The 26386-nt window shown below is 38.4% G+C and overlaps 1 protein-coding gene across 3 annotated transcripts in view; it reads left to right on the forward strand.

Annotated features, from left to right (window-relative positions):
* Positions 1 to 26386, forward strand: part of CDKL5 (cyclin dependent kinase like 5) — a 98551-nt gene continuing 72165 nt past the window's right edge. For all 3 annotated transcript variants that reach the window (XM_020789150.3, XM_020789151.3, XM_020789152.3), the window contains exons 1-2: positions 1 to 142; positions 24820 to 25038. In XM_020789150.3, coding sequence (XP_020644809.1) covers positions 24975 to 25038 — 64 coding nt within the window. In that variant the 5' untranslated portion in view covers positions 1 to 142; positions 24820 to 24974. The remainder of the gene's footprint in view (positions 143 to 24819; positions 25039 to 26386) is intronic.

A 26386-nucleotide genomic window follows, 5' to 3' on the forward strand; every position in this document is an offset into this window, starting at 1 on the left:
AAGGCGAGAGCTGGTCGGGTTGTCGCGGGCGGGCGGAACGAAGACGGCGGCGGCGGCGGCGGCGACGGGAGGACGAGGCAAAAGGGAAAGCGGTGGCGGTGGCCGAGGCGGTGGGGTTGGTGCGGACTATATGCGAGGCCCGGTGAGTCGTGGGGGCGTTCACATGTTCCACCTGTCGCCCACCCCCCCTCTCTCCCCCCCTTGTAGCTGCTGTTCTCAGCTTTCTGTCCTTCCTGGTCTTCCTCACGCCTCTTCCTCCTCTTGTGTCCCTTCCCCCGCGCCCCATAACCGCCCCCCCTCCGTTCACATCCCACCCACCCCACTAGCCACCCACCAGCGTGCACACACACGCTGGAGCCACCAAAGATGCCGCCTACTTCCTCGGCTCCCTTGCGCCCACCCCCCCACTTCCATCTGCCAGCCGTAGCTGTTGCGCCCCACATTTCCCCCCCCTCCTCCTGCCCGCCCCTCGCCTCCTCCCTCCTAAAATACAAGCGCTTCTTGATGATATTAGTGTGGGGGCAGCCTCTTTCTTCACGCTCCTTCATCTCCACCACAAATCATTTTTGCATTTATTCCCCTGAGACTTGTATTTTATTTTATTTTTTTAATGGGGGGGGGGAAGTGTTCTGGTTTTCCTCCCTAGGCGCGGCCCCCATCGTCTCCCCATCGTCAGCAGGCACAGCAACGGCAAGCGCACAGCTAAGTCAGATCCTGTATCTATTAATATGGGGTCCTAATAATGGTGGTGGTGGTGTAACGGTGACCGTGGGCGCTTTGCTGTAATCGATCTCGTCAGACTTCTAGTGTGTTGGATACTGCCTAGATGATAGAATAAAAAAGGGTAAGAGGGGCACCCCAGGCATCCCTTCTTCCTTCATGGCTTCTCCTTTCCCCTATGTATTTTCGTGGTTTATTATGCGTATGGTCTTTCCGAGATTTCTTTTTCAAACCTTGACCCCCATCATGAGTTAGGGATGAGTAATTATACGTATGTAAGGGTGAGGTGGACTCATATTTTGCATCTTTCATTGCTTTTCTTTGCCTCCTGTAGTCTTTAAAAATGAAATTTAGGCTTCAAGACTTGTATGTTAAATGTGTTTTATGCCCTGCTTTATCCCATTTGCACTGAAGGCTTGAAGTGTAAGGTTAGTGTATCCTTCTCTGTGGTTCTCTGTGATGAGAATATGCAATGCATGTATCAGAATGTTAATGCTCACAGCTCACAGGCTGGCATCAATAGTCTTCTCCTCCATCCTTACCTTTCTGGTGCATCTTTATATGACACATATTTTTAAAATGTGCCAGGTATTGGCTTGCAGAGAATGATACATACAGCATTAACTGTTAGCTAGATAAAATCCTCAGATACTCTGGAGTGAAACCCAATTCCCAATTTTCCTTTGAAAGAGGCTTGGGATTCCCCTCATGGTGCCATCGCTTGACTTTGTTCAATAGTGCACTTAAATGCCCATCATACTGCAGTCAGTTAATGAACGCATTACTACTGAAAGTATTGTTAATTAATTTATAGTCTTTGGTGGATACTTAAAATGTGTTTTTTCTGTTTGGGGAGCTATTTCTAGTGAAAATGTTAATTTTGTAAGTGTTGTCTATGTAGATTTTTGGGGCTGGGTAATGTATTTAATCAAGAAAAACATCTTTGCTGAACATTATCAACCTACGTAGCTGTGACCGAATAACGTAGTTATTTTAATTTATTAAATGCAGAAATTCAGCTGATTAAAAAACAACCCTTAATTACATGATAACCCTGGTTCAGATTCAACCTGAAAGCTCAGAAAAAGAAACAGTCTGAATGGAATGTTCATTTTTCGGTTTCTTGTATCCTTTCCCATTCTGGGTGTTTTTCAAGACCTGTGGTCTGCTTTTCCTAAGAGTATATGCCTCTCATAGTGGCTGATAGTTTTTTGAAGGTGCCCCTGTTTTAGACACTTTAAATAAAAATCAGAAATTATTCTGCATACTCTCTGGAGTGGTTGGAAATAAAGCAATAGTAAAGGATTTTAATTTTTTGGTAGTAGATTACTTTTTCCCTCTTCTTTACCTCTATGTTTATGATAATTTCTCTAAAACACAATTTCTTGTGTAATAGTTGTATTGTTATATAGACATTGGATACCTGCATTTGATTCCATCTCTTAACCTCTTCAAGCTAAAGCTAATAGAATACTGTACTGTGTTGTTTCAAATGAATTGTGAAGGCAGAGCTGTAAGGTGTTCAGTCATGGATTGCAGTACTTTACCCAACTGGTAGAGAAGAAATAACTCCCTTTAAACATAGTAGGGCATATAAACGAAAATCTTCTTCCCGTAACTTATACCCATGTAGGGGAAGTGATGTCACCCATAGCAGCAAATTTTGGTTAATTAAAGAATCCCTGTTTTGACTCCACAATACTGTACAACTCACACACAATAGCTGAAATCTTTTTGCACAGTTACACAAAGTTGTTTTAGCAGCAAATGGCTGTAAGTTAAGAAATCTATGTAGGCATTATTTGTTGCTCACAGAGTTGTGGAACTTGGTATGCAAAAGATAATGCCTATGGAGATTTAGTTATGCCTTTTATGTAACTTCACAACAGGATTTTAGCCAATGAGACAAAGCTGAAGCAAAAAGGTATTGAAGCAGGTATTTAATCAGTGGCAATCTGCCAGTGATGTCATCTCTCCTGTGCTGGTGTGAATTATGCAAGAGAATTTTGACTATTGTTAAATAAATGTACAGTGGAAAAGTATAGGATTAGACCTTCCATAAAGTTCCCAGTGGTAACTTGAAATAGCAATTTTAGATGGTATGTAATAGTAATAATAATGACTTTGTGCCAGAAGAGTCGTTTCTGACTTATGGCAACCTTTTCAGGAATTCCTGAATATACAGTACTTAGAAGTGGTTTACCATTCTCTTCTTTTGTGGACACTCTGTGGACCATGTAGCTTGTCCAAGATCATACAGCTGGCTCTTCTATGAGACATAATAGGCAATTGAACTCCCAAACCAAACCAGTGAGTTTTCCAGCCAACTTACATATTAATCGTTTTTAATAAGACTAGTAGTACTTAGGGTTGTATCTAGTGCTAATATAATGCCTTCAGAAGTATCTTCCAAAGTGCAGATGGTTTAAGGACAGTTTGCTGTCTTTTCTGGAGTCTTTCCCCATCCTTCCTTCTGTGTTTATCCCCCTTCTTTTGGAAAGCCTGCTGGTGTATGTTTTCTGTGTTAATATTTATACTGTATCTGAATTAATATACAGTAATAATCTAAGTATTCAAAACACTATAAGGTGTATGTACAGTATCTTACGCTATGGAAAGGTATATAAATTAAATAAATATAATTGCAGCAGTTTTTGATATTTCTGTCGACATGTCACAGATAATTGATAATGAGTTGGTTAATGTTGTATCATTGAATTTGTAATGCTTCCTCGTAGCTCTGATTCATTAGCACCACACTACACTTCCTGTTTTAGTTAGGAAAATAAGGATTTGTTGGAGTTTAATTTTAGAGTTACTCTCAAATTTAAGATTTTAAATAGTAATGAAACAGTGATACAAGTTTTTAATGACTCCAGTGAAAGTGGGGTGAGGCATTGTCTGATCACTTGGGAAGGGGAATCAAACCTAGGCTTGCTTTTGTGAGGGAAATAAATGAGTATTTTGACTAATTAATTTTTATTTTGAAAATGGATGAGGATGTCTTTCTACATTTTGTAACTGTAACTTCCAGCTTCACATATAACTCTTTTCTTGCTTGCTTATTTTAAAAGGGGGAAGTGCTAAATTGTATGCATATTAAGGCTGGTGATGTCAGCTATGTATCTTGGTCTTCCATATGTTATGTCTGCACTACTGTATATATATTTTGAGTGTTAAAGACAATCTATTTGTAGCAGTGTTTATGATGGCATATATAGAAGCATACAGTATTGCTGAGATTCTTGAAGTGTTTATGTATAGCTCTACAACAGGCATTTTCATACACTTGGAAGCAGTTACGTATTACGTTATCAGTAGTTTTTATTTTGATGCATTGAATAGACTAGCAGCCTGATTTTATGCATGTTTTATAAGTAAACTGACTTCAATGAAATACTTATTATTGTGTTGGATTTTAGCCTTACTTTAGAATTAAACACACACACACAAAGTGTGTGTGTATGTGTTTTCCAGTGGCTCTAATTTCCTAGGCAATTGGCATTTTCACTTGATTCCTTGTAATAAGAGCAGTGCCACTATTCTTGTAACACGTGGATCTTTTAATGTTTATAGTGCGTTCTTTCTAAGTGCCTGTGTACTCTCATCCTGTGAATATGTACACAATACGTTTACTCTTTATGCACTTTTAACTTCCAGGAAACTGTGGTTCAAGATTGCAAAAAGTATTAACAAACATTGAGCTTGTAAAGTAGTCATCCTAGACTGGTGCTTTAATGTCTGTGGCTTGGCATTATTGTGGCTCAGTTGACATGTGTTGTTGAAATCGACCCACTACACATTGTGACTCTTAATTTTTGTTACTGCATGGACAAAGTCTGGGCACCTTATGTGAGTAAGCAGGATGAGAAGGCAGCAAATCTGATGTTATTTTTAAATTTTCAAAATGAAGAAAAATCTACTGTATGCTTTTTTGAAGAATTAGGATAAAATGTGTATGTCCTCATTTTTCAAACTATGGTAGATGTTGCTTCCTAATAAATTCATAGTGGAAGTGTGCATGGATTAACCTCACAGGTATTATTTCTTTTATTTATTTAAAATATTTATGTATGCCCTTTCTCCTAAACGATCCAGGGGGCCAGTTCATAAGCATGTTAGTGACCAATTCATAAACATTTCAGCATGATCACCCTGTGCCAACTAGTCAACTTTGTATGATTCTGCAACTAATTTTAGTAATGTTTGAAAACTCCTCTGTGTGTTCCCTTCCTTCTTTTTTGGGAAATAAGTAGATGACAGCTGGTCAAAGGTCCTTCTTTGTAACACGATTCAAATTAAGGGACTGTTTCCTTTGTATACATTAGCAATGGTAGTGTGAACTGATCTTTAGGCAACAGGTGGACTTATATCTTGAAGGGAATGGAAAACTATTCTGTATATTCTCTACCTAGAAAACCCTGGAAATAGTTGCCATAAATAAGAGTTGTAGTTATTTCTAAATTGTGTTTAAAAGCTTTTTTTTAGTTGCTTGTTGTCTGTTCTACCCATTAGTTCAAACTGCACGTGATTTTTATCTATTACTATAAAACATTTATTTAGATTCCAGGGTTAGTTTGCTTAAGGAAATGCACAAGATTCCTATTAACTCCCCCCACTCCGGTGTACTACCTCACATTTTCCTCTATCCATTTGCAGAGAATTTTCAGGAATTGTAAGTACTGTAGTTTGGTACAGCAGTGGTGAGGAGGAGGCTGCATGAGAAGAGGATGGGAAGCAGTCCTGTGAACTTCTGGAGTATTTTAAATACATAAGCCATTGTGTTTTGTTTTATTTAGCTGCTGTTTTAGTCAGCTGATTAAATATGAATATAAATAGATACTGTATCATTAATAGCAAACAGAACTTGCATTTTAATTCATTATTAATATGCCCATGTTACAAATAGGTTTTAGGCCAAAAAATAATGGCTGAAATCTTTGTGTAAGCATGTGGGTTACAAATGATGATGATGATGTCAGCTTGGGATATTAATCTTTAATTTAATTTAAAACTTCCTATCTGTCTTCCCCCATGCCCAGGTTACAAGGTTCCCCAGGAATCCCTTTTGACTTGGAGGAGCCTTAGAATGGTAGTGCTGGCAGCAGGTGTTCAAAATCTAACAAATCTGTGTTGGATTGCTGGTGGCATGATCAGGACCACCTGCAATAATCTGACATCAGTTTTCAGGTATTAAAGAATACCTCAGCCCACTCCTAGGTTTCCAGTTCAAAGTGATCCCTTGGAACCTAGGAGGCATAGGAAGCTTTAAATTAAAGGTTAATGCTGTAGGCTTGTGATATTTTTGCCATTTACTCCTGCGTAGTTATGCCAGCAGGATTCCAGCCACTGGGTTACAACTGCATGATGTAGTCTACTATTCATATTTCCATCTTGATGATGGGATGCATATATCAGCCAACATCTTAGGCAGAAGCTGATGTAGGTAGTTGCTTACATCAATTTTTTATTAGAAGTAGTACAATCTGCTAGGTAATTTTTTTTACTATTTTAAATTAAATGTCTATACTGGGGATATTAGATTAGTTGAAAATAAGAGAATTTCGTGGAATCTTAAATCTCAGCATGTTTAATTTAGCATAAACTTTCAGGGTCGGCAGCCCATTGCATCAATCTATGAAATCTTATGTCAAATTAAATTTGTTCATTTTGTAAGGTTCCTTGGAGACTTTGCTTTTTCTGCAAACTAAATGGAAACTGAACCCCTTTGTCCATCAGTTTTTTCTCTGCCTTGACAAGCCACCAAATTCCATCTGTTCTCAATAATAGGCTTGGCATGTGGTATGGGTAGAATTGCCTGGCTACGCCACCTCTTTGCTGTTATGTTCAGTTCAGCTCTATCAGAGTGAGGTTGTCAGATTCTCTGGTGTAGATGGAAAAGGGAAAACATGTTTGTGCCACCTCTAAACTCAGTGGTCACTCTGATGACCCTTTGATGCATGATTGAGCACATATATCTGCAATTCTCCCTGCTCAACTCTGAGTTTAAAAGAAGAGGAGGTACATTAGCTTATCTGTACTTCTAGCTTCATGTTTGGGCTACATTTGGTCTTTAAAGCCTGATTATTCTCTCACTGTAGAAAGTGATCTTCTAATTGAATCTAAAATGCTCCAAACTTGAACAACTAAGGGCATAACTGAAAATGCATCAGTACAAACATAAATTAAAGAGTCTTTACATTTATTCTCAGCACATTCTGACATTAGTTGTTTAAAATATATGCTGTACCCAGTGTAAACCATTGGACTTTATATCTAAGAGTAGCTTTCCCGGCAAAATCCATCATGCCATTAATTTTTGGATTTTAGTTTCTTCATACCCGATGAAGTGGTGATTTTATCTATGAAAGTTCACATATAATGATTTTGTAGTGGTCTGTAAAGGTATTGCCTATTCTTGCATTTGTATTTTAACCATTTGGAGCACATGGTTACCCTTTATTTCAGTGAAATTCTCCACTAAATTCAAAACTAAATGTTGCTCTAGACATATCCATAGGCTGATATGCTCCACATGGAAATGAAACTTGCCTGCTTTATACACTTTGATATATGAAATGGTCCATAATTTTGACTTTATCTGATCTATTTTTAAAAGCAAGTGCCTACATGACTAATCTGCTCAACTTGTGAAGGTGTCTTTGTTTCAGTAGCTTTCTTCATTTTGTCTAGTTTTTTTCTTGGTTTTTAAATTTACAGTGTTATAGAAAACACTGATTTTGCCTGTCTTGAGAAATGTTGCATCCTGATCTTTGCAAACAATACTTTCCTTTCTGAAATAGCCGTTGTTTACTATTTCCTTGTGTGCTGTAGACACCAGAATCAATACAGAGAACTGTTGTTAAAAACACTGAATTGTATTTGTGATCCTGGCATGAATGGACAATACTTTCAGCAGCTCCTAAGAATGTTTTTCACAAACTGGCTTTTTTCAGAATCGAACTGATGCCTCATCTAGTCCAATGCTATGTAATACTGTATGACTTGTTTGGATCAATTTTATTTCTGAGCCGGAAGGTTTTTTCAGCCAACTCACCTGAGATACTTTAAACAGAGTTGCAAAAGACTGAGACCTTGACATATGACCTTTACGTATGAAATGTGTGCTTTGTTAGCTGCTGCTTTTGGAAACTGTGGTTGGAAATGCAAATGAAATCTAGCAATGTTTCTGTTAGAATGCATTGGATCATAGCTGATAAAAAGAATATTTAGAATATGATATTTCTTACTCACTTGCTAAGGATACTGAATAATAGATTTTTTTTGAGATTTTTACTATGTTTTGAACACAAAAGTTAACCGAAATATTCAACGTCCATCTTTTCCATTTGTCCTTTGCAAGTCCCCTATTGTTTAATACTTATACAAACAACTTAATCATTTATATTGACATATTAAAATGGTCTATGAAGCCACAGAAATATAAGTGCATTATCAAGGAGAATATATAAGCAAAACGCCCTGAACAGCATTTGCTCCCTTTCTTCAATTATGCTTTTGATGTCACTAAAAATAAATGTGCCTTCTTTGGATTGGACTTTCGCAAGGAAGGATAGAGAAATTGTTGGGTCCTGGTAATAAATTAACTTTTTGTATTTGAAAGACCATGTGCATTTCCTTCTGTTATGAACCTTGGTATAGCTAATAGAAACAAAGATATTAATTGACAAGGGCAAGTTTCTAGGATAAAGCAAGAAAGCAAGTTACTGCGTCTTTGATTATGACAAATATTGTAATTGTTTCCACTCATGACTATTTAATGTAAAATCATAGTGCTTAATGTCAGAAGTCAAGTGGCTTCTCTCCTTTTTTTCTTGCATATAAAAATTATCTAAGGACAGATAAAGACTTCCTTTTAAGAGAACTACATAACATGTGCATATGAATTAAATTCAAATTCCATTTATTTACTAAACCTTTTAATACTTCACCAGTGATTTCAAAGCAGCCAATAAAGCTACTAGCAAACAGCAAAACTGCCCAATACAGCATCATAACATAGCCTATTGGAAAATGCATGTGTTACCCTTTTGAGGACTATCTGAAGGGGAGGTACTCAACAAAGTCTGAGTGTGATCCACAGCTCTGTAACAGTAACTGAAACGGGCCTGTTTCTAGTGAAATGTACGTATTTAAATTTTCGGAAAAAACTCTTCTATTGGGCGAAGTATGTGAACCTTATGTTTCAGAAAGTGTATAGTCTCCACCAGGCTACTGAGTTCTCCACAGTTATTTCAACTGAGCTTATATTTGTATATTAAGTTGCAGTTAGAGTAGGATGATTTGAAGCAGTGCATCTTGCAAAAGGATTGCCTCACTAAATCCTCACTGAATCAGTTTGTCTACTCTAGTATGATTTACTGTGCTACACACCAGGATTTTGGCCAGTGTTTTCTGGGAGGAAACTGCAGCGATTCTTCCTGGGGTATCATGATTCTTTGGGAGGTACATTTTACAGAGCCTAAAGGCAAGTGACTCTACAACCCCCAGAAAACGTTGCAGCACCTTCTTGCCAGGAAGCATTGTGGCAGGAAATATAGTTGTAGACCCTGATCCAGGTGAAGATGGTACCTATTATGGTGTAGTGGACACAGTGATGGCCTAGGACTATGGAAACCAAGGTTCAAATCTCAGCATGACCTTAGAGATTCACTGGGGGAGTGGAACTGATAAAACCATTCCTTAACTGTCTCACTTATTTTGAAATCTTTTTTAGAGTTGCTTCTGACTTAGTAACAGATAACTAACCAGCCAAATGAAGATAAGACCGTTGCCTAAAGGTGTAGGTCTGTGGATTGGAACTCCCAGAAGTCCAAACAATACAAATGGCAGATCCATAGCTGTGGGGATATTCCTGAAAATACACTGTTTAAACCAGATGCTCTTTGCCAGGAATTTCTTGTAGATGTCAAAAACAACCAGTCCTACCACCCAGAAGTATGGCTAAATACAGTTTGTTTGAGGTGTATATAATATTTTACTTCCAGATTTCCATAAATTCTTCTGGAAGGTCTTATTTTAAAATCTTAAACTTGTGTCATGCTTAAAAAAGTAAAAGTCCAACGCTTTTTTTTTTCAAAAAAGCCCAGCTTATGTTTTTATTTGCTTCTGTAATGCTATGAAACAAAAGTTTGTAATCCTTTTAAAAGAATTGGAGACAAATTAACTGCTGAGGGACATCAAAACACCCCAGGGACTAAGCAATAATCAATGACATTGCTTCATGTATGTTTTTAAATAAGAACCAAAGTTTTAGCCCTGTTAAGATCAGCTTTGCAAGAAACTGTTATGCCTACCTTGCCCCCTCCCTCAAAGCCTACTTAGCATTTGCATATGCAGCTGTTCTGGGAGATTTTTCTTCATAAAATATTTTAAAACCTGAGGAGTTTTCTTTTAAATATGAGAAGTTGGATCAGAACTAGATTTTACTGCCAGAAAACGGCTAGTAGTATCTGACTAGTTATATTTCTTTTAGAGAAACTGGAAAAAATCCTCCAGTGTGAGGATGCATCACTGAAGTAGAAGAACAGGGTCATCCATAATATGGTATTCACTGTTAGTAGTTATAGACATGAAAGCTAGACAGTCAAGAAATCTGTCAAGAAAATTTTTGGGTATGTTGTGTATCTTGGACAGCCAGAAGTAAAACCTAAGTCATTTTTAAAGAAGCCTTGATTTTTATTGGAGAATGTCTTCCAGGTAAGGATTCTTGATCATTTGGGGATGATTTCTAGATGCTAGTGATGACTAGATAATATGTGAAGGACAAGTAAGCAGGCTTATTTCAGAAGGAACAGCGGTATGCTCCTGCTGATTGTCTCACTGCAAATGTTAATGAACACGTACAACCAAATGTAAACTTGCACATATTCATGTGATGTGCACAATCTACTGTAGTTCTTGTCCCATTGCAGTGTGCAATTGGATTATTGACTTACCATACACTTACAAAAAAGCCCCTTCATTAAAAAAAGTTCAGGGATGTTGGAGTGGTTCACTAGATTGTTTACCAGTAGCGGTTAATAGCCAGTGGCACCAGGCAAAATCCTATTTTTACTTCACTTCATTCTTTGATCCTTGTTCTGCTTGCCACCATGTCCGGTTTGTAGTCCGCTTGTTGCCATGGGAAGGACATCTGGCAGCTTCAAGCAGCATCAGTGATCATGATACGTATCTCTGGTGAGTGGAATAATTCAAACAAGTTCTGTGTCACAAAGTAGCTGTATCATTTGGACTGTTTTTCCTTTCCATTTTCCCAAAATAGGGTTCTTCACAGTGCAAAAGGAGAGAGTGAAAGAACAAGAAGCATTACCGTAATTGGCAGTTCAGAGGGAAGTATAGTTTGATCGGCCATCAGGCCAGTAGAGTTCACTAGCTGAAACTAGTCAGTAATGTACAGTTTTTAAAAATGGATAAATTAACAAAGGGACTATTAATAGCGTTATCCATTAAAGAAAGAACACTAGTTTTGAATAGTTCTGTGTGTTCTTGTTAGTAGGTAGTATTACACTGAATCTTGCTGTATGAGGTTTACAATACTTAAAAAGAGCTGAAACCTCATAATTTTGTTGACCGTGTTTAGCTAGTGATTGTTTTTTTGGAAGGCCTAACACATTTTTCATGTTAAGATGCTTAATTTTACAGCTGCTTCACTACTATTCAATAATACCCATAAAATTAGATAAATGTATGTATAGCAAAATCTAGTTTTTAGTTCTGTTTATAGTAGTTTTTGAAATGGTGCCTTGTTAGTCTGTGCCAGCATATCAGACAAACAAAATAAAAGTAAAAACAATCAAACATTTAAGAAAAACATTGTGGCACCTTGAAAGCTAACTGATATATTTTAACGTGAACTTTCATGGATCAAGTCCACTTCCTCAGGCATAAAAGTGAGACTACACAGTAAATATTTATACATGTATATATGCCCCAAAATAAAGGACAATGAGTGGTTTGTAGATATAAGTTGCAAAGTGTGTGAGTCAGTGTGGTGTTTCACACCTAGTAATGATTTAAGACTCCTGTTTGAGACTCCATTCTTTTCCTTTGAAGCTTTGTTCTGTAAAAAGGAACAGTGGCTAGTGGGTAAATGGACCCCCGTCTATAAGATAAGAGCAGCAGAAACTACATAATCCCTTTGGCATTGCATGTATGGTAATGAGTTAACAGTCCCCGATTTTACCTTTGAAGCTTATTCTGTAAATATAGTAATGGAAGAAACCTGGGCTATGGAAAATAGCAGCAGATAACAGCACAATTATTGTAGTATTCTACTGTACATTTGGAAATGGCTTAAGAACCTTTGTTTATATTAGATAGACCCATTAAATGAGACTTATAAAGTCAACATTTATATAAGTCCCACCTATTCATTGAACCCCAGAGCAAGCAAAAACTCAAAATACTATATGAAAATTGAAAAGTATTTTTAAACAATGAAAATAGGAATACTGTTAGCTAATTTCATATTCCTTGTCTCTGAAGAATAGAGGCAGAACGCTTAAATTTTTCTCCTTTGTGTTTTATGTTTTGTTTATTATTTGCTGTAAATCCAGTTTTGTACTATATTTGATTGACTGTTAAAGAGAACCTTCACCTAGATTCCCAAATTATTTCTGTCCATTTTTCATTAGAGCATTCTCACACAAGAAAGGCCAGTGTATACTGTTTGTTTCTTGAGATATTTTGCTTTAATTTTTGTTTTGCTTTAGTCCACTGAAACGCATGGGTGTCAGAGTACGTGGGAGGACAGAAATGATAATTCTATACAGTACTTTAATAGTATTTCTAATATATTTCAAGAATATTGTAAAATATTCAAAAGATTTTTCTTAAATATGTTTTTAATTTGAAGCAAATATAGAAAAATATTTATTCCATCAATTTCTCCATTGTATCCAGTGCTAGTGTTGGAAAAATTCCCAGGAAATTTAAAACAAAATATAGAGAATTTAAAGAAACAAATCATTAGAATATAAGATTAATTGGAAAACATGGAGGATAAAAAGCAAATAAAAGAAGTATTAGGAATGGAGAGAATATATCAGTTTAATTTTATCTAGTTGGAGCAGTGGACAAAAGATTGCGTAAAAATGGTGGATGTAGGGAAATTAGGGGATTTGAATAAATGGTATTACAAAAGGAAAACACAATGAAAATAAGGCAGTGGAAGGAATAAGTAAAAAATTTAAAAATGTTATTGGGAGCAGATAACCAACAAGATTTTCTTAAAATTTCATGTGAGTATGATTTGGAAGAAGAAATAAGTACTGCAGTTTGGAATAATATATGAAATACAAGGATATTGAAATCTATGTCAGTAAGGATAAAGGAAAAATTGAATAAATTAATTTAGATGTGGTATTTAACTTTGATGAAAACCATGGATAATAGTGAATGCTGTCTGTCTGTCTGTCTGTCTGTCTGTCTGTCTGTCTGTCTATCTATCTATCTATCTATCTATCTATCTATCTATCTATCTATCTATCTATCTATCTATCTATCTATCTATCTATCTATCTACCTATCTACCTATCTACCTATCTACCTATCTATCGAGAGAACATGGTAAAAGGAAAAAATGAAAAAAATATTTTCACATACATTACCTGAACTGGCCACTAAAAGGCACCAGAGACCATGCTATGTATTCTTCACTAAGAATTATTAATAACATGGATTCTGACAAGAGGTGAAAATGTTTTTTTCTGGATTTTTTTTCTTTTAATATTTCTAATATTTTCAGCCCATGGAAAAGTGAATCAGTAGATACTGATCGCATGGATAAGGGGGTCCTGCTGTATATTTAAATGTTGGCAATTGGTCTCCAATCAAATAAATGAAATAATTAAGTTTTATTTATTTATTTGTTTGTTTGTTTGTTTGTTTGACTTATATGCCGCCCACACTACCCAAAGGTCTCTGGGCAGCTTACAATATTTAAAATACAGTAAAAAGGCAAAATAAAAGGGCAAAATAATTTAGAGGTATGTCCTAAAAAAACACTTTAATAAATATTTGATAAGGGAAAATGTAAATGAACAACTAAGGAATTAATTTCAAACTTGTTAACAATGGTAAGATTAATGGCAGCTGGGAAATAAAGTACATTTTTCAGTTAAATATATGATATAAAGAGGTTTGGAAGTACAGTGGTGCCTCGCACAACGATTGCTTCATACAACAACAAATTCACACAGCGATGGGTTTCTTTGAGGACTTTCCCCCATCGTTTAATGATGTTCTCTATGGGGGAATTTCACTTAACAATGTCCCTTTTTCGCTCCTGTAAAAGTGTCTTAAACTGTTTGAAACCTGTTTTAAATGCTTGCAATCGTTAGCCCACCTCCTGAACCCTATGCAAACTTAATTTGGTGTTGTTCTGAGTTGTCGTTAATTTTTGGTGAATTTTTTTATTCTCCATTGAAAGCCTTTGAACGGTCTGTTCAAAGGCTTTCAGTGGAGAATAAAAAAATTCACCAAAAATTAACGACGACTCAGAACAACACCAAATTAAGTTTGCATAGGGTTCAGGAGGTGGGCTAATGATTGCAAGCATTTAAAACAGGTTCCAAACATTGTAAGACACTTTCACAGGAGCGAAAAAGGACTTCGCAAAGCCATTGAAATGCATCGAGTCGGCTTCAATGCATTTCAATTGGGGAACCGGGTTTCACACAACGATGTTTCCTATGGCGATTTTCGCTTAAGGATGGCAATCCGTTCCAATGCAGATTAACCGGTTTTCTATGCATTCCTATGGGAAATGATGTTTTGTAGAACGATGGTTTCACACAGCGATGAATTTTTTGGAACCAATTAACAGTGTTACAGTATCTACGGGGCATTAGTTCTAAGCACCCCCCACACCTGTGGATGACAAAAAATGAAGAAATAGATAATACTATATATAGCATGGGATTCCCAGAATGGTGTAGTGGATAGAGTGACGGACTCTGGAGAACAGGGTTTGAATCCCTGCTTGTCCATGAAATCTGACTGGTGGAGTAGAATGGGTAAAACCACTCCTTTAATATCTCACTTACCTTGAAAGCCTTATTAGGGTTGCTTTAAGTTGGTTCTGACTTGGCAGCACAGAACACACATACACAGATACATAGCATGATCTCTGGTTCTCTCTCGTGGCCAGTTCAGATAAATACACTGTGGTTTTTTTACTTACTAATTTTAGGCAGCAGGTAAGTGAATCTGCAGATACTGATCCCATGAATTGGGGTGTGTGTGTGTCCTATTGTATAGCTATTAATCATGTTAACATGTAATATTGAATTTTAAAAAGGGTTTATAGATACTCTTTTAATAGATGGGGATGATGATATATTTTATATTAATAAAGAGTGGGACGTTAATTATATCTTCAGTGGTACTGGTGGGGTAGCACATTTTGTATAATTGTTTTTGTTATTTTGTGGTGTTAGTTCAATTTGCATGTTTCATAAAAGTAAAATAATATAAAAACTAGCATTTCTGTTTAGTATAAGTAATGTAGTACATGTCTTTTATGTGGAGTAGTGTTACATTCATGTATATGTCAAAAATGTTGTTCATCAGAGAACAATAACTATCTTAATAGGGACCAATGAAAATTATAATGAATATCCCCTTAATGACAATAGTCTCTGCCTCTGGTCCTTTATAATTTTTTTAATTTGACTAATTATATTAATATAATAATTCTAACATGCGCTGGATTATGGAGAAAGCCAGAGAGTTCCAGAAAAACATCTACTACTGCTTCATTGACTACGCAAAAGCCTTTGCTGAGGTAGGTCACAGGATGATGGTTTCCATCATCGTCAGCTTGGCTCAGCATGGCTCCCAGCCCAACGTTGGATGCATCCGTGAAGACTATAAACTCCCGCTGGAAGTCTAGGGCTCTCAGGACTGGACCAGTGGTCAACACTGTCTTCAATTTATTAAAGGCTTCCTCGCAGTTGGCCGTTCATTGGATTTTCTCAGTTTGTCTTTTGTGGGTTAGATTAGACAGAAGGGCGGCTATCTTGCTGAAGTTAGGCACAAAGCGATGATATCTTGAAAATGATTGACAAGAGTGATATGGGGCAATCATCACACATGCCATCAAATCTATTCCAGTTTATAGTGAATAGGAATACAGTGGTGCCCCGCATAGCGAGGTTAATCCGTTCCGGATTAACCTTCGCTATGGGGAAACATCGTTAAGTGGGATGGGGAAACCCATTGGAACACATTAAACTTTGTTTAATGCATTCCAAATTGGCCCAAAACTCACCGGTCTCCGATGTTTCCCCATGTCCCGGTGGCCATTTTGGGTGTCCCGGCGGCCATTTTGGGTGTCCCGGCGGCCATTTTTAGTGTTCCGGTGGCCATTTTGGGTGTCCCGGTGGCCATTTTTAGTGTTCCGGTGGCCATTTTGGAACTGCCGAACAGCTGTTCCCCCATTGCAATGCGAGGATGCCCTCGCATTAGCGATGGGGAAATCCGCATCAGTATGCGGATTCTTCGTTAAACGGTGCACTCGTTATGCGAGGCACCATTGTACTTTATTGCTTCATGGCCAGTCATGCTGTATGCATGAGCAGAGATTGAACCAATTTTTAAAAATAGTATTTAGCATCTATTTTAAGTATATGTAAACAATCAGAAAAGCATAAAATAATAATAAAATAATAAAATAACCATTCTCAAATAAGTAGAGTGAAATTAAGTTGAAGAGCTTGTGAAGCAGGTAATGAGTTCTGCCTTTCCATGGTTTAGGTAACAAATTTATCAGTGCTATAGGATATATAGTAGTCTGTGCCAGCTTGCAGAAATAAAACTCTACATAAAGGGGAATTGTTCTTGATCCCAGTTATTAAGGGTTTAAGATGCTTATCCCTCACATCTGCACAAAAAGGGGATTCTGTTAGAAAATGTATCATATTCCCCATTTTAGTGCATGCTGCTGGGCAATGTCTTGCCTCTACCATATTGGTCTGTATAATGTCCCTAAATCTCTTTCAACTGTAATGAGTTAAATCTGCATTTAGTTAACAGTTGCCTTGGCTGGTGTGAGCTCATAAGTGACAAATATGGGGACACCTTTTCAAAAGGCAAGGAAAAGCCTTTGTGTATACTACTGGAACAGCAGCTAACTACAGATGCCATAGTAGGCTGGATGTCAGAATAGTAGTCTGGAGTGGATTGAAGATGACAATATGAGTGTAGCTATATTCAGCTGCTCTGTTACTCTGTTTTGGCCTGCCGGCCTGAATGATATTTTAAAAATACTTGTATCTACCTTTGTGCAGAGAAATTAATTGTATTTGCAGGACATGGGGAGGGGAAAAAAAGATCAAGAACAAGATCCAGCTCCCATTCCCCACTAAAAGCGGTCAAACAATTATGAATTAATAATCTGATCACTTGAAAAGACTTGGTAAGTGGAATTTCTGCTAATATATGCTCAAATAGATATGAGGCTTCCACCATTGGAATCAGAAACTCAAGGTCCAGCAGATACAAATTCCACTTTGAACATCTTTAAATCATCATCAGGGGTTGAGTCTGCAAGCCCCCAACTAACATTGTGTAATCCAGCCAGAACCCGTCACCCAAGAAAACAGAAGCTAATCAGGGCTATCAAAAGGAATTCCCTCCTTACAACTGAGATAGTTAAAAATATTTTCCAGCAGCTTACATTCGCCTCCAATAAACTAGATTCATCAAGTCATGCTTCTTGATGTTCTCAGCTAGAAGATTACCAAGACTCTCCCCTCGCTGACTTCTCTGGAGAGTGATGTTAACAGCAATTTTGCATTGCCTAACAGGAGGGCGCAGACTTTGCAGACCGCTTTTCCAGGAAGAGGCAACAGCTGGAGGCCTGAGCCTGGAGAACAAGGGGGATATGCCGTCTGCTGAAGACTAACCAAATAGTGCTGCATGTTGCTAATAACCAGATAAATCAAGGATGATGGACAAATAGAACTATTCAGCATTCACTGAGTCAACTATTGTGCTCAGATAACTGGTTTATTGACCTACAAAAGATGAAAAACTGCCAGGCTCACCATCAAGTTTTACTGACTTTCAAACAGGCAACCATACCCTCCATGTTATAGCAATCAATTCCAGACTTTCCTGGATATACCATACTCAGAAGTGGTTTACCATTCTCTTCTGGGCCTGGTCTGAACTTGTCTAGCTTGCCCAAGGCCACACAGGCTGGCTCTTCAGCTACAGTGGAGCATCAAACTCCAGACCCAGCTGACTCACTGAACTATCTAGTTAGCATTGTACTATATTAGCCTTGATTTATTTGAATTTCCTTGTAAACAATTATCAGAAAAGGGATTTACAATTAGAGAATGATATGCTAAATTTAAGATTGGTAGTAAAGTACGGATTATAACAGGTAATATGGAGTCACAATATTTACTACTAAGACTTGGTGGCTTGATTTAGCTAGGACACCTTGCTGGTTCAGGCCTTTCAGATCCCAAGGCAAATCAAGTGAATACGTGGAATTGTTCACCCGACACCACTTGTCTACCAATATCCATGAACAGTAAACAAACGAAACCTGTCGAGAATGATAAATTTAAGGATTGGGGAAAAAAAGAAAATATGATTTGGTGGTGGACTACATCAGTTAAGAAATGTGCCCAACTGTATCTTTTTCTGTGTTGGATGTAGAAGACACTGGGATATTTCTGTCTCCATGGTGGACCTATAGCTGCATAATAAAGACTGAAAATATATTGCTTCATATGTTAAACATTCAATACAGTATTAAATCCATTTAGATCCCCTAACTTTATAATAAAAGGCAGACTTTTAAGCTATAAATGTCTGAGGAATGCTCTGGTTTTGAAATTTAGATATTTTCATTTGGTTTTAACCTTGACCAAGGGTTGTTTTTTAATATATCATTTTGTATGGTATTTTTAACCTATTATCGTATGATTTTAATTGTTGTGAGCCATCTTGGGTCTCCCAAGAGGAGAAAAGTGGCATATAAATAAAACAGACAGACAATTAAATAATAATTGTATGCCATCAAGTCGGTCCTTGTAGATACATCAAAAACAAATGAGAAAAGAATGTATAGTTATAGTTGTTCATATTATAACAGCAACTCATATTTTAGTGGTGAAACAGGGATCAGTTCAGGTTCTATCTATGGAAATCTGGAGGAGAAAAAAATAGTTTACTTAACATCAGATTTCACAGGTTACATGTATACCTGTGTGAAGGAAAGATCCTTATAATGGAGACTTCTCAAAACTTTAAATTGGACTGTTTTTTCTTTATCAGAACCAGATTAGATCTGAGGAATATATATTATTTCATATAGTAGCCATGATATAAGAAATGAGTTTTTAAATCTGTGTAGGATATGTGTTTGAGAGGTGAAATACTTCTGTTCACTGCTGCAGTAGCTAATGTGGTACCAAGTGATTGGGAATAGCACTCTTGGCTATGGTTAATAGCAAATGAACATACTGTAGTTGTGTCACATTACCATGGCATGAGGTGAAAGATGAGCATCACTATGTTGCAGATGTACAGTTTTTCAATTCTGGGGAAAGGCTATTCTTAGTTACTTAACTAAGACTGCTTACCTGTATGGCTAAGCATGATAATAAGCATGACAAAGAATTAAGTGATGTTGTAGTGGCTAGTGCTTCAGCGATGGAAGTCCAAATTTTCTGCAGCACTAGAATAATTGATTCACCATTTGCTCTTACCTATCAAACTGAGAATTGGTTACAGAAAAGCACGAGAAACCAATTACTTGCTAGAAGTCAATTTGAGAGCCTGAGTTGTTCATCTCTTGGTATTCATGTTCAAGCCTTTTAAACTAGTTTTGCCTTTACCCGCTAAACTGGTACTTAAATTCTGTATATGTGTCCCTCTAATTGTTTTTCTCACTTCACCAAGGAGTTTTCTTAAAAATAAATATTTATTCTCAAAAAGAAATGGGGATACAGAAGTTACTGATGTGAAGGATAAAGAACAAAAGTTTGTTGGCAGTAGATCAAACATCTTAGCAGACAAAGTTAGTCTCCTGAGATGATCTGTGGGATGGTGAGAATAGTTAGGTAAGCAAAGTATGTACTCAATAGCAACTGTATTAGCAAAAAGTTAGTTAAAATAGTATAGGATAGAATGTGTTAAATCTCAGCATTGGGATCAAAATTTTGGCACCAGTGTGCACAATTTTTGTTCCAGAATAATAATGCTGTTTTAGATTACAGGGAAGCAGAATTATTAAATATATTACATTAGATATAAAGTTAATGTTTTCTCGTATCTTTGGCTTCAAATTTCAGTATTTTTCACATGAAAAACATTTTAAGTAATCAGGTTCCTTGTTTCTGAACTGTTTTGATGAAATTCATTTGCTCATGCAAGCAAAAGTAAAACCATTGAAGGTTTCTTTAGCCTGAGCTGTGTACTTTTATACAGAACCCCCCCGTCAGTGCATTGAAATCTTTACTCTAGTGTACCAGTTCAGTTTTTGCAAGCTTATATAGTGGTGCCTCCACTTACGACCATAATCCATTCCAGAAGATGGACGTAAGTTGAACTGGTTGTAAGTCGAAGCACCATTTCCCATAGGAATGCATTGAAACCCCATTAATCTGTTCCAGCCAAAGAAAAAAAATCATTAAAAAAATCACTGCAAGATTAATTGGAAATGCGATTAATCCCTTCCAGACAAGGGGGGGGGGAGCAGTCAAGCGTGCAAGACCCATCGCAAATGCATAGAAAACAAACAGAGCAGATTGGAAATGCACAGAGGACAGAGGGACAGGGTCAAAAATGCAAAGGAAAAAGCAAGGGAAGCATGCAGGACCTATTGCAAATGCACAGAAAATAAACAGAGCAGATTGGAAATGCACAGAGAACAGAGGGACAATGTCGGAAATACACAGAAAACAAAGGAAAAAGCAAGGGAAGCTGGTCCATCAGAAATGGGGGGAACCCCAAAAAGCAGCTGAACCCCCAAGACCCATCAGAAATAGGGGGAACCCAACAAACAAACCCCTAAGACTCATCACAGCATAGAAACATAACCCCCCAGCCCAAAGCCACGCTGCAAAAACACCCAGAAGTTTTTAAAAAGCAGGAAACAGCACCTTGCCTCCCTGAAAAAACACACACTCTCACTCCAAAGCAGAAGGAGGCAGTCCCAAGCCTCCGACAATGACACACTCTCTAACTGCCGGGGCGAAAGAGCTACAGAAAAGCAGCCTCTTTCCCCACCTACAGTTATCAATTTGAATTTCCTGCCTTTTTTCCTGCCTTTTTCTGTTCGTATGTGGAAGCTCTGGTCGCAAGTAGAAGCAAAATTTTGTAGCTGGAGCTGGTCATAAGTTGAATTGGTCATAAGTAGGGATGTTTGTAAGTGGAGGCACCACTGTATCTAATTTCAAGACACTTGGGTGACAAATCAGCCAAGTTTTATTCTTGTCGCATATGCCACTTTCTTGAAATGTTTCCCTACATCTAACTAGCAAATGTCAGGTAGAATATTTCTGGAGACCTGTTACACTGAAAGCTTTTAAACCAGCACTAATACTTGTGTAACAGGTGCAATCCTGTACATTCATGGTAGCAAAGACAAAAAATCTGTAGATACCAAGAATGGCACAGCAACAGAGTAGCAGTGCACATTCTCTTGCAGTCAGTGGACATCTGTCCACCAATCAGCACATGATGCTAACAGGAACCCCACAATGGCATCATTCTGACCAGTGCTCATACAATTGCAAACAAACATTCCGTTAGAAATGGATGGTGGTCTGTTGCCTGTTAGTCATGTAGAGGTTAGATGGATTGCATATCATTCCCATGAGGTTGCTAGAGAAAAGCTTAATACCCATTTTGGAGCCTGAGATATCACGCAGATAATGTTTATAACATTCCCCTCAATATAAGTACATTGGAATTGGTCAGAAAGGAACAAGCTTTTTGCAAGCAATGGATGGGAGACACATGAACAAACAAAAAAATAAAGATTTGAAGCGACATTATCAAGATTATAAGAACTTGTTTGCAACCTTCATCTTATCCAGCTCCACATACCTAGCTGAGAATGATGAGTGCCTGCATTTGCAGATTATTCTCCCAGAAAAATTAGTTATTCCACTTAACTTCATGCAGGGAAACTGGTGGGTTTGTTAACATGCTAACAGGCATAGATGAGGAACGGTGGCAGAAAAGTCAGGGATATTTGGATGCTGAAACAACTACATTTGGCATAAAGTAGTACCATATACCTCTCTGCTATTAGTTCCATATATTTGTGTGCATGGGTACACAAAGGCTGTGCATTTGGTAGTGATAAGCATTAGAGCCATTTTAGTGTGCCATTTGTTTGATTCTTTTAAATATTTGTATACCTACTGTTTTTAGTTTTTAAATACAGTAATGTATTTTGATTATGTTAGCTGGAGAAAAGAGGGGCAAAATTATTTTAAACAAATAATAAATTCTTAGGCTGTATTAAGTTGACTTTTCTTGACAGTTATGTCCAGGATATATCTTCCATGGGGAAGAGATCTATTCATAGAAGGTGTCTTTGCCTGATTGGAGTTTGTGTGTCTCCATATGCCACAGTTCATCTTGTTCATCAATAGGGCCCCAATACCCTATGTATTCAGGGGGCTGTAAGTGCTATCTGTCCCACTGTTTGCTTATGACTGCTGCCCCACCAAGTGCTAGGACAGCAGGGAAAATCAGACATCAAGACATCCCTAGGCTCTGGACTTGAGGAATGGTGCTAACTGGTTTTTATTAACTCTTAGAAGTGGGATGCAACACAAGTAGCAGCAGCCACAGTCCTTCTCATTTCATTTGTGCCCCAGTGAGCTGAATTCTGTGCACTAGCCCCTGGGACAATCCAGCATTTTTAGGTCAGCTAATTATCCAATTATTAATTTTAAAATAGCAATAATTCTGTAACATGAAATGGAATTTGATGGAATAGAAGTACTGTGTACTGTATTCGTATAATAGTTTAGATTTAGCATGCAACATGCTGGCAAAGATGTTTCCAGTCTAGTCAGCTCCTCCTCCATTCATTCCTCTTTGCCACCTTACATGCCATTCCAGAGGATTTCCTCATGCTTCAGGTCTGGTGAAAGAAACAGGAAAGATAAACTGCTCTAATGGAACTCTGCACATGTTTTTGTATGTCCCAATGCCTTATGGATAGAATCTTGATGGAAATTGGCTGCAGTCCACACAGATAGGTGTGGTTGCAATGCAACTCAGGTGTGGCTAAGTCTAATAAAATCAGTAGACAAGTGCATCTGACTGGGTGAGCCAGAGGTAGGCATTCTTTTTGGCAGTATCTCTTTTAGCAGATGGCTTCATTTAAACATCATTGACAAAGAGTTTTCATGGGAAGAGATGTTGAAAAGAGAGATTCTGAGGAATTTAAAATAGTTTAGTTGAGTGATAGAGAAGGAATAAGGTAAGATGGAGAGTTTGCCAGCTCTACTTGTTTGGTGTACTTTGACTTGAATGTGATAGAGCTTTCAAGGTGAGCCAGGCTAAATCAAACTGAACTGGAACTTTTTGAATCTGAATCTTTTGAATATTTATAGTAAATTATTGTAGATGAAACTAAGTCTGGCTTCTATTAACTTGTGGAAGGTAATACAACAACTGGAGTCTGTTACCTGAAATTGGTTATTAAAGTCTTATTTTGTGTTGAGAGTAGACCTACAGTGTTTTGTCTGTTCACTGGGGTGCTCAAACTCTCTGAATTTATGTATTTTGCTTGAATAGGGAATTATGAAGATTTTCCCCTTAATTTTTAAGGAGTTCTGGAAACATTCTTGTTTGTGTGGATGTGAACAATAGAATCTAATTAAGTTTTAGTGGTGAGGAAGTGCAGTTATGGGTGTCTTATTTGAAATTTGTATTTTTTCTTAAATTTTATCTATTCTAATACGAGATAACTGTTCTTTAAAATAGGAATTTAGAACAATGTTGTTCTGCCCATTAACTTGTCCAGTTTAGGCTTGGGTGATTAGCCACAGATACCGCCTACAAAATCTTTGGGAACACTAAAAATTGTGTTGCATATCATGTCTCTAGGGATGCAGAGACTAGCATAGTGGTTCATCGATCTTTAGCCGTGTGCCTATTTAATGATTTAGAGTCATTCCTACCCTGAAGTCTTATTTCCCGTGAACAGTTCTGTTTTTAGGGCACTGAGAGGTGGGGAAAAAATATCCTGGAGTCAATGTGGTTGACTTTTTCCTTTCTTGTTTGCACAGATTTCAAAGGTCTTTTCAAACTTTAATGTGTTTTTTCTCAAGTGATCAATAATTCTCTTCTGTATTTGGAGACCTGAAATTTCTGTGATTTTGTACTGTCATTTATACAGTTGAAATCATGTTAATAGGAGTAGGAGCTACTGATGGTAGGCAAAGACCTTTTTATTCAAGCAGGCTTTTGGCAAGTGACTGTCTTTTTAAAATATTCTTCAGTCCCAGTTTTGGGGGAGAGATGGGATAGACAATGAAGGAAGAAATTATTAACACTAATAAGTTTTTTGTTTACTTTATCACAATATGTCTTGATGTGTACGTTAAAAATATAATAAAATCAAAATTTTCATAGTTTCTATGGAACTGTGAATTAATATTTAAATATTTTGTGATAGTCCCACCATGAATCTTTCAAATATTATATATGCTGTGAGACTTCTAACCTCTGTGTACTACTTGAGGAGCAGTCACTAAAATGCAGAGTGATCAGTGATGCAATTTGAGGATCAGTATTGATGATGGAAAAAGTAGTATTGTTCTTACAGAAACTCTGTGACTTTTAACTATTAAGAATATTGTGCTTCTTTAGGTAAGATATTGGAGTAAACTGTACCAAAACTTTGTTACTTTCATACACCACTGGATTTTTTTCCTTCTCAAAGTGCTTTCCATTGTTGATCAGCTGAATTATTTAATTTACAGAATATAATTATTGATCTGATATGTTGAATCAACATTGTTTTAATATGAATGCAGTGAAGCAAGTTTTAACTAATGGCAATTACATATTTACTTGTATTTGCAGGAATCTAGAACAAAGTTAGGACGTGAATATAAGAAAGTACAGTCAACCAGTACAGATTTCTTCTATCAAAAAGCTTATCTTCAGCCTGCTGCAAATCCTTCATGTCTTCTGTATGCCATGTTATGTGACTGTAGTCCCATGAGGAATTTGTCTTCATGAAGATTCCTAACATTGGTGATGTGATGAATAAATTTGAGATCCTTGGGGTTGTAGGTGAAGGTAAGCAAAAATCCTTGTTTGACTCTAATTGGAAATTCATGAAGGAAGAGCCTGTGATCACAATTCAGAAAGAAGTGCAAGTGAGATGGTTTCTATAGGAGATCATTCTAAATTTCATGATGTGATGATAGATTGAGACAGGGAATAGATTTTCAGAAATCTGATCAAGAATCACTGTGGATTACAATAATTCTGTGATATACAGTGGTGCCTCGCTTAACGAGTGCCCCGTTTAACGAAAAAATCACATAGCGATGGCGTTGTTGCCATCGCTTTTGCGATCGCACAACGATCTTGCCTATGGGGAAAAATCGCTTTGCGATTTTTCCCCATAGGCACCATTTTCCCCCAGCTGAGCGGCGGGAGCTTTGAAGCCCCGCTGCTCAGCTGGGGGAAAATGTCGGCAGTGGGCTGCGGCCTCGGAAGGACCCCGAAGCCACCGTCCCCTGCCGACAATTCCCTTCCGAGCTCCGGGGACAGGCTGGGGGGTGAATCGGGAAGCTTGAAGCCTCTCCGCGCCGCTTACCCAGGCCGTTCCCGGACTCAGAAGTCCGGGAACGGCCTGGGTAAGCGGCGCGGAGAGGCTTCAAGCTTCCCGATTCACCCCCCAGCCTGTCCCCGATGCTTGAAGCCTCCCCGCGCCGCCTACCCAGCCCGTTCTCGGACACCTAGGTGTCCGAGAACAGCCTGGGTAGGCGGCGCGGGGAGGCTACCGGCATCGGAGACAGGCTGAGGGGTGGACCGGGGAGCTTGAAGCCTCTCCGCGCCGCCTACCCCGGCCGTTCCCGGACTTCTGGAAGTCCGGGAACGGCCTGGGTAAGCAGCGCGGAGAGGCTTCAAGCTTCCCGATTCACCCCCCAGCCTGTCCCCGCCGCTTAAAGCCTCCTTGCGCCGCCTACCCAGCCCATTCTCGGACACCTAGGTGTCCGAGAACAGCCTGGGTAGGCGGCGCGGGGAGGCTTCAAGCATCGGAGACAGGCTGGGGGGTGGACCGGGGAGCTTGAAGCCTCTCTGCGCCGCCTACCCTGGCCGTTCCCGGACTTCTGGAAGTCCGGGAACAGCCTGGGTAGGCGGCGCGGAGAGGCTTCAAGCATCGGAGACAGGCTGGGGGGTGGACCGGGGAGCTTGAAGCCTCTCTGCGCCGCCTACCCTGGCCGTTCCAGGACTTCTGGAAGTCCGGGAACAGCCTGGGTAGGCGGCGCGGAGAGGCTTCAAGCATCGGGGACAGGCTGGGGGGTGGACCGGGGAGCTTGAAGCCTCTCCGCGCCGCCTACCCCGGCCGTTCCCGGACTTCCAGAAGTCCGGGAACGGCCTGGGTAAGCAGCGCGGAGAGGCTTCAAGCTTCCCG

Source organism: Pogona vitticeps, chromosome 3 (genome assembly GCF_051106095.1).
Source record: "Pogona vitticeps strain Pit_001003342236 chromosome 3, PviZW2.1, whole genome shotgun sequence".
Lineage (NCBI taxonomy): Eukaryota > Metazoa > Chordata > Lepidosauria > Squamata > Agamidae > Pogona > Pogona vitticeps.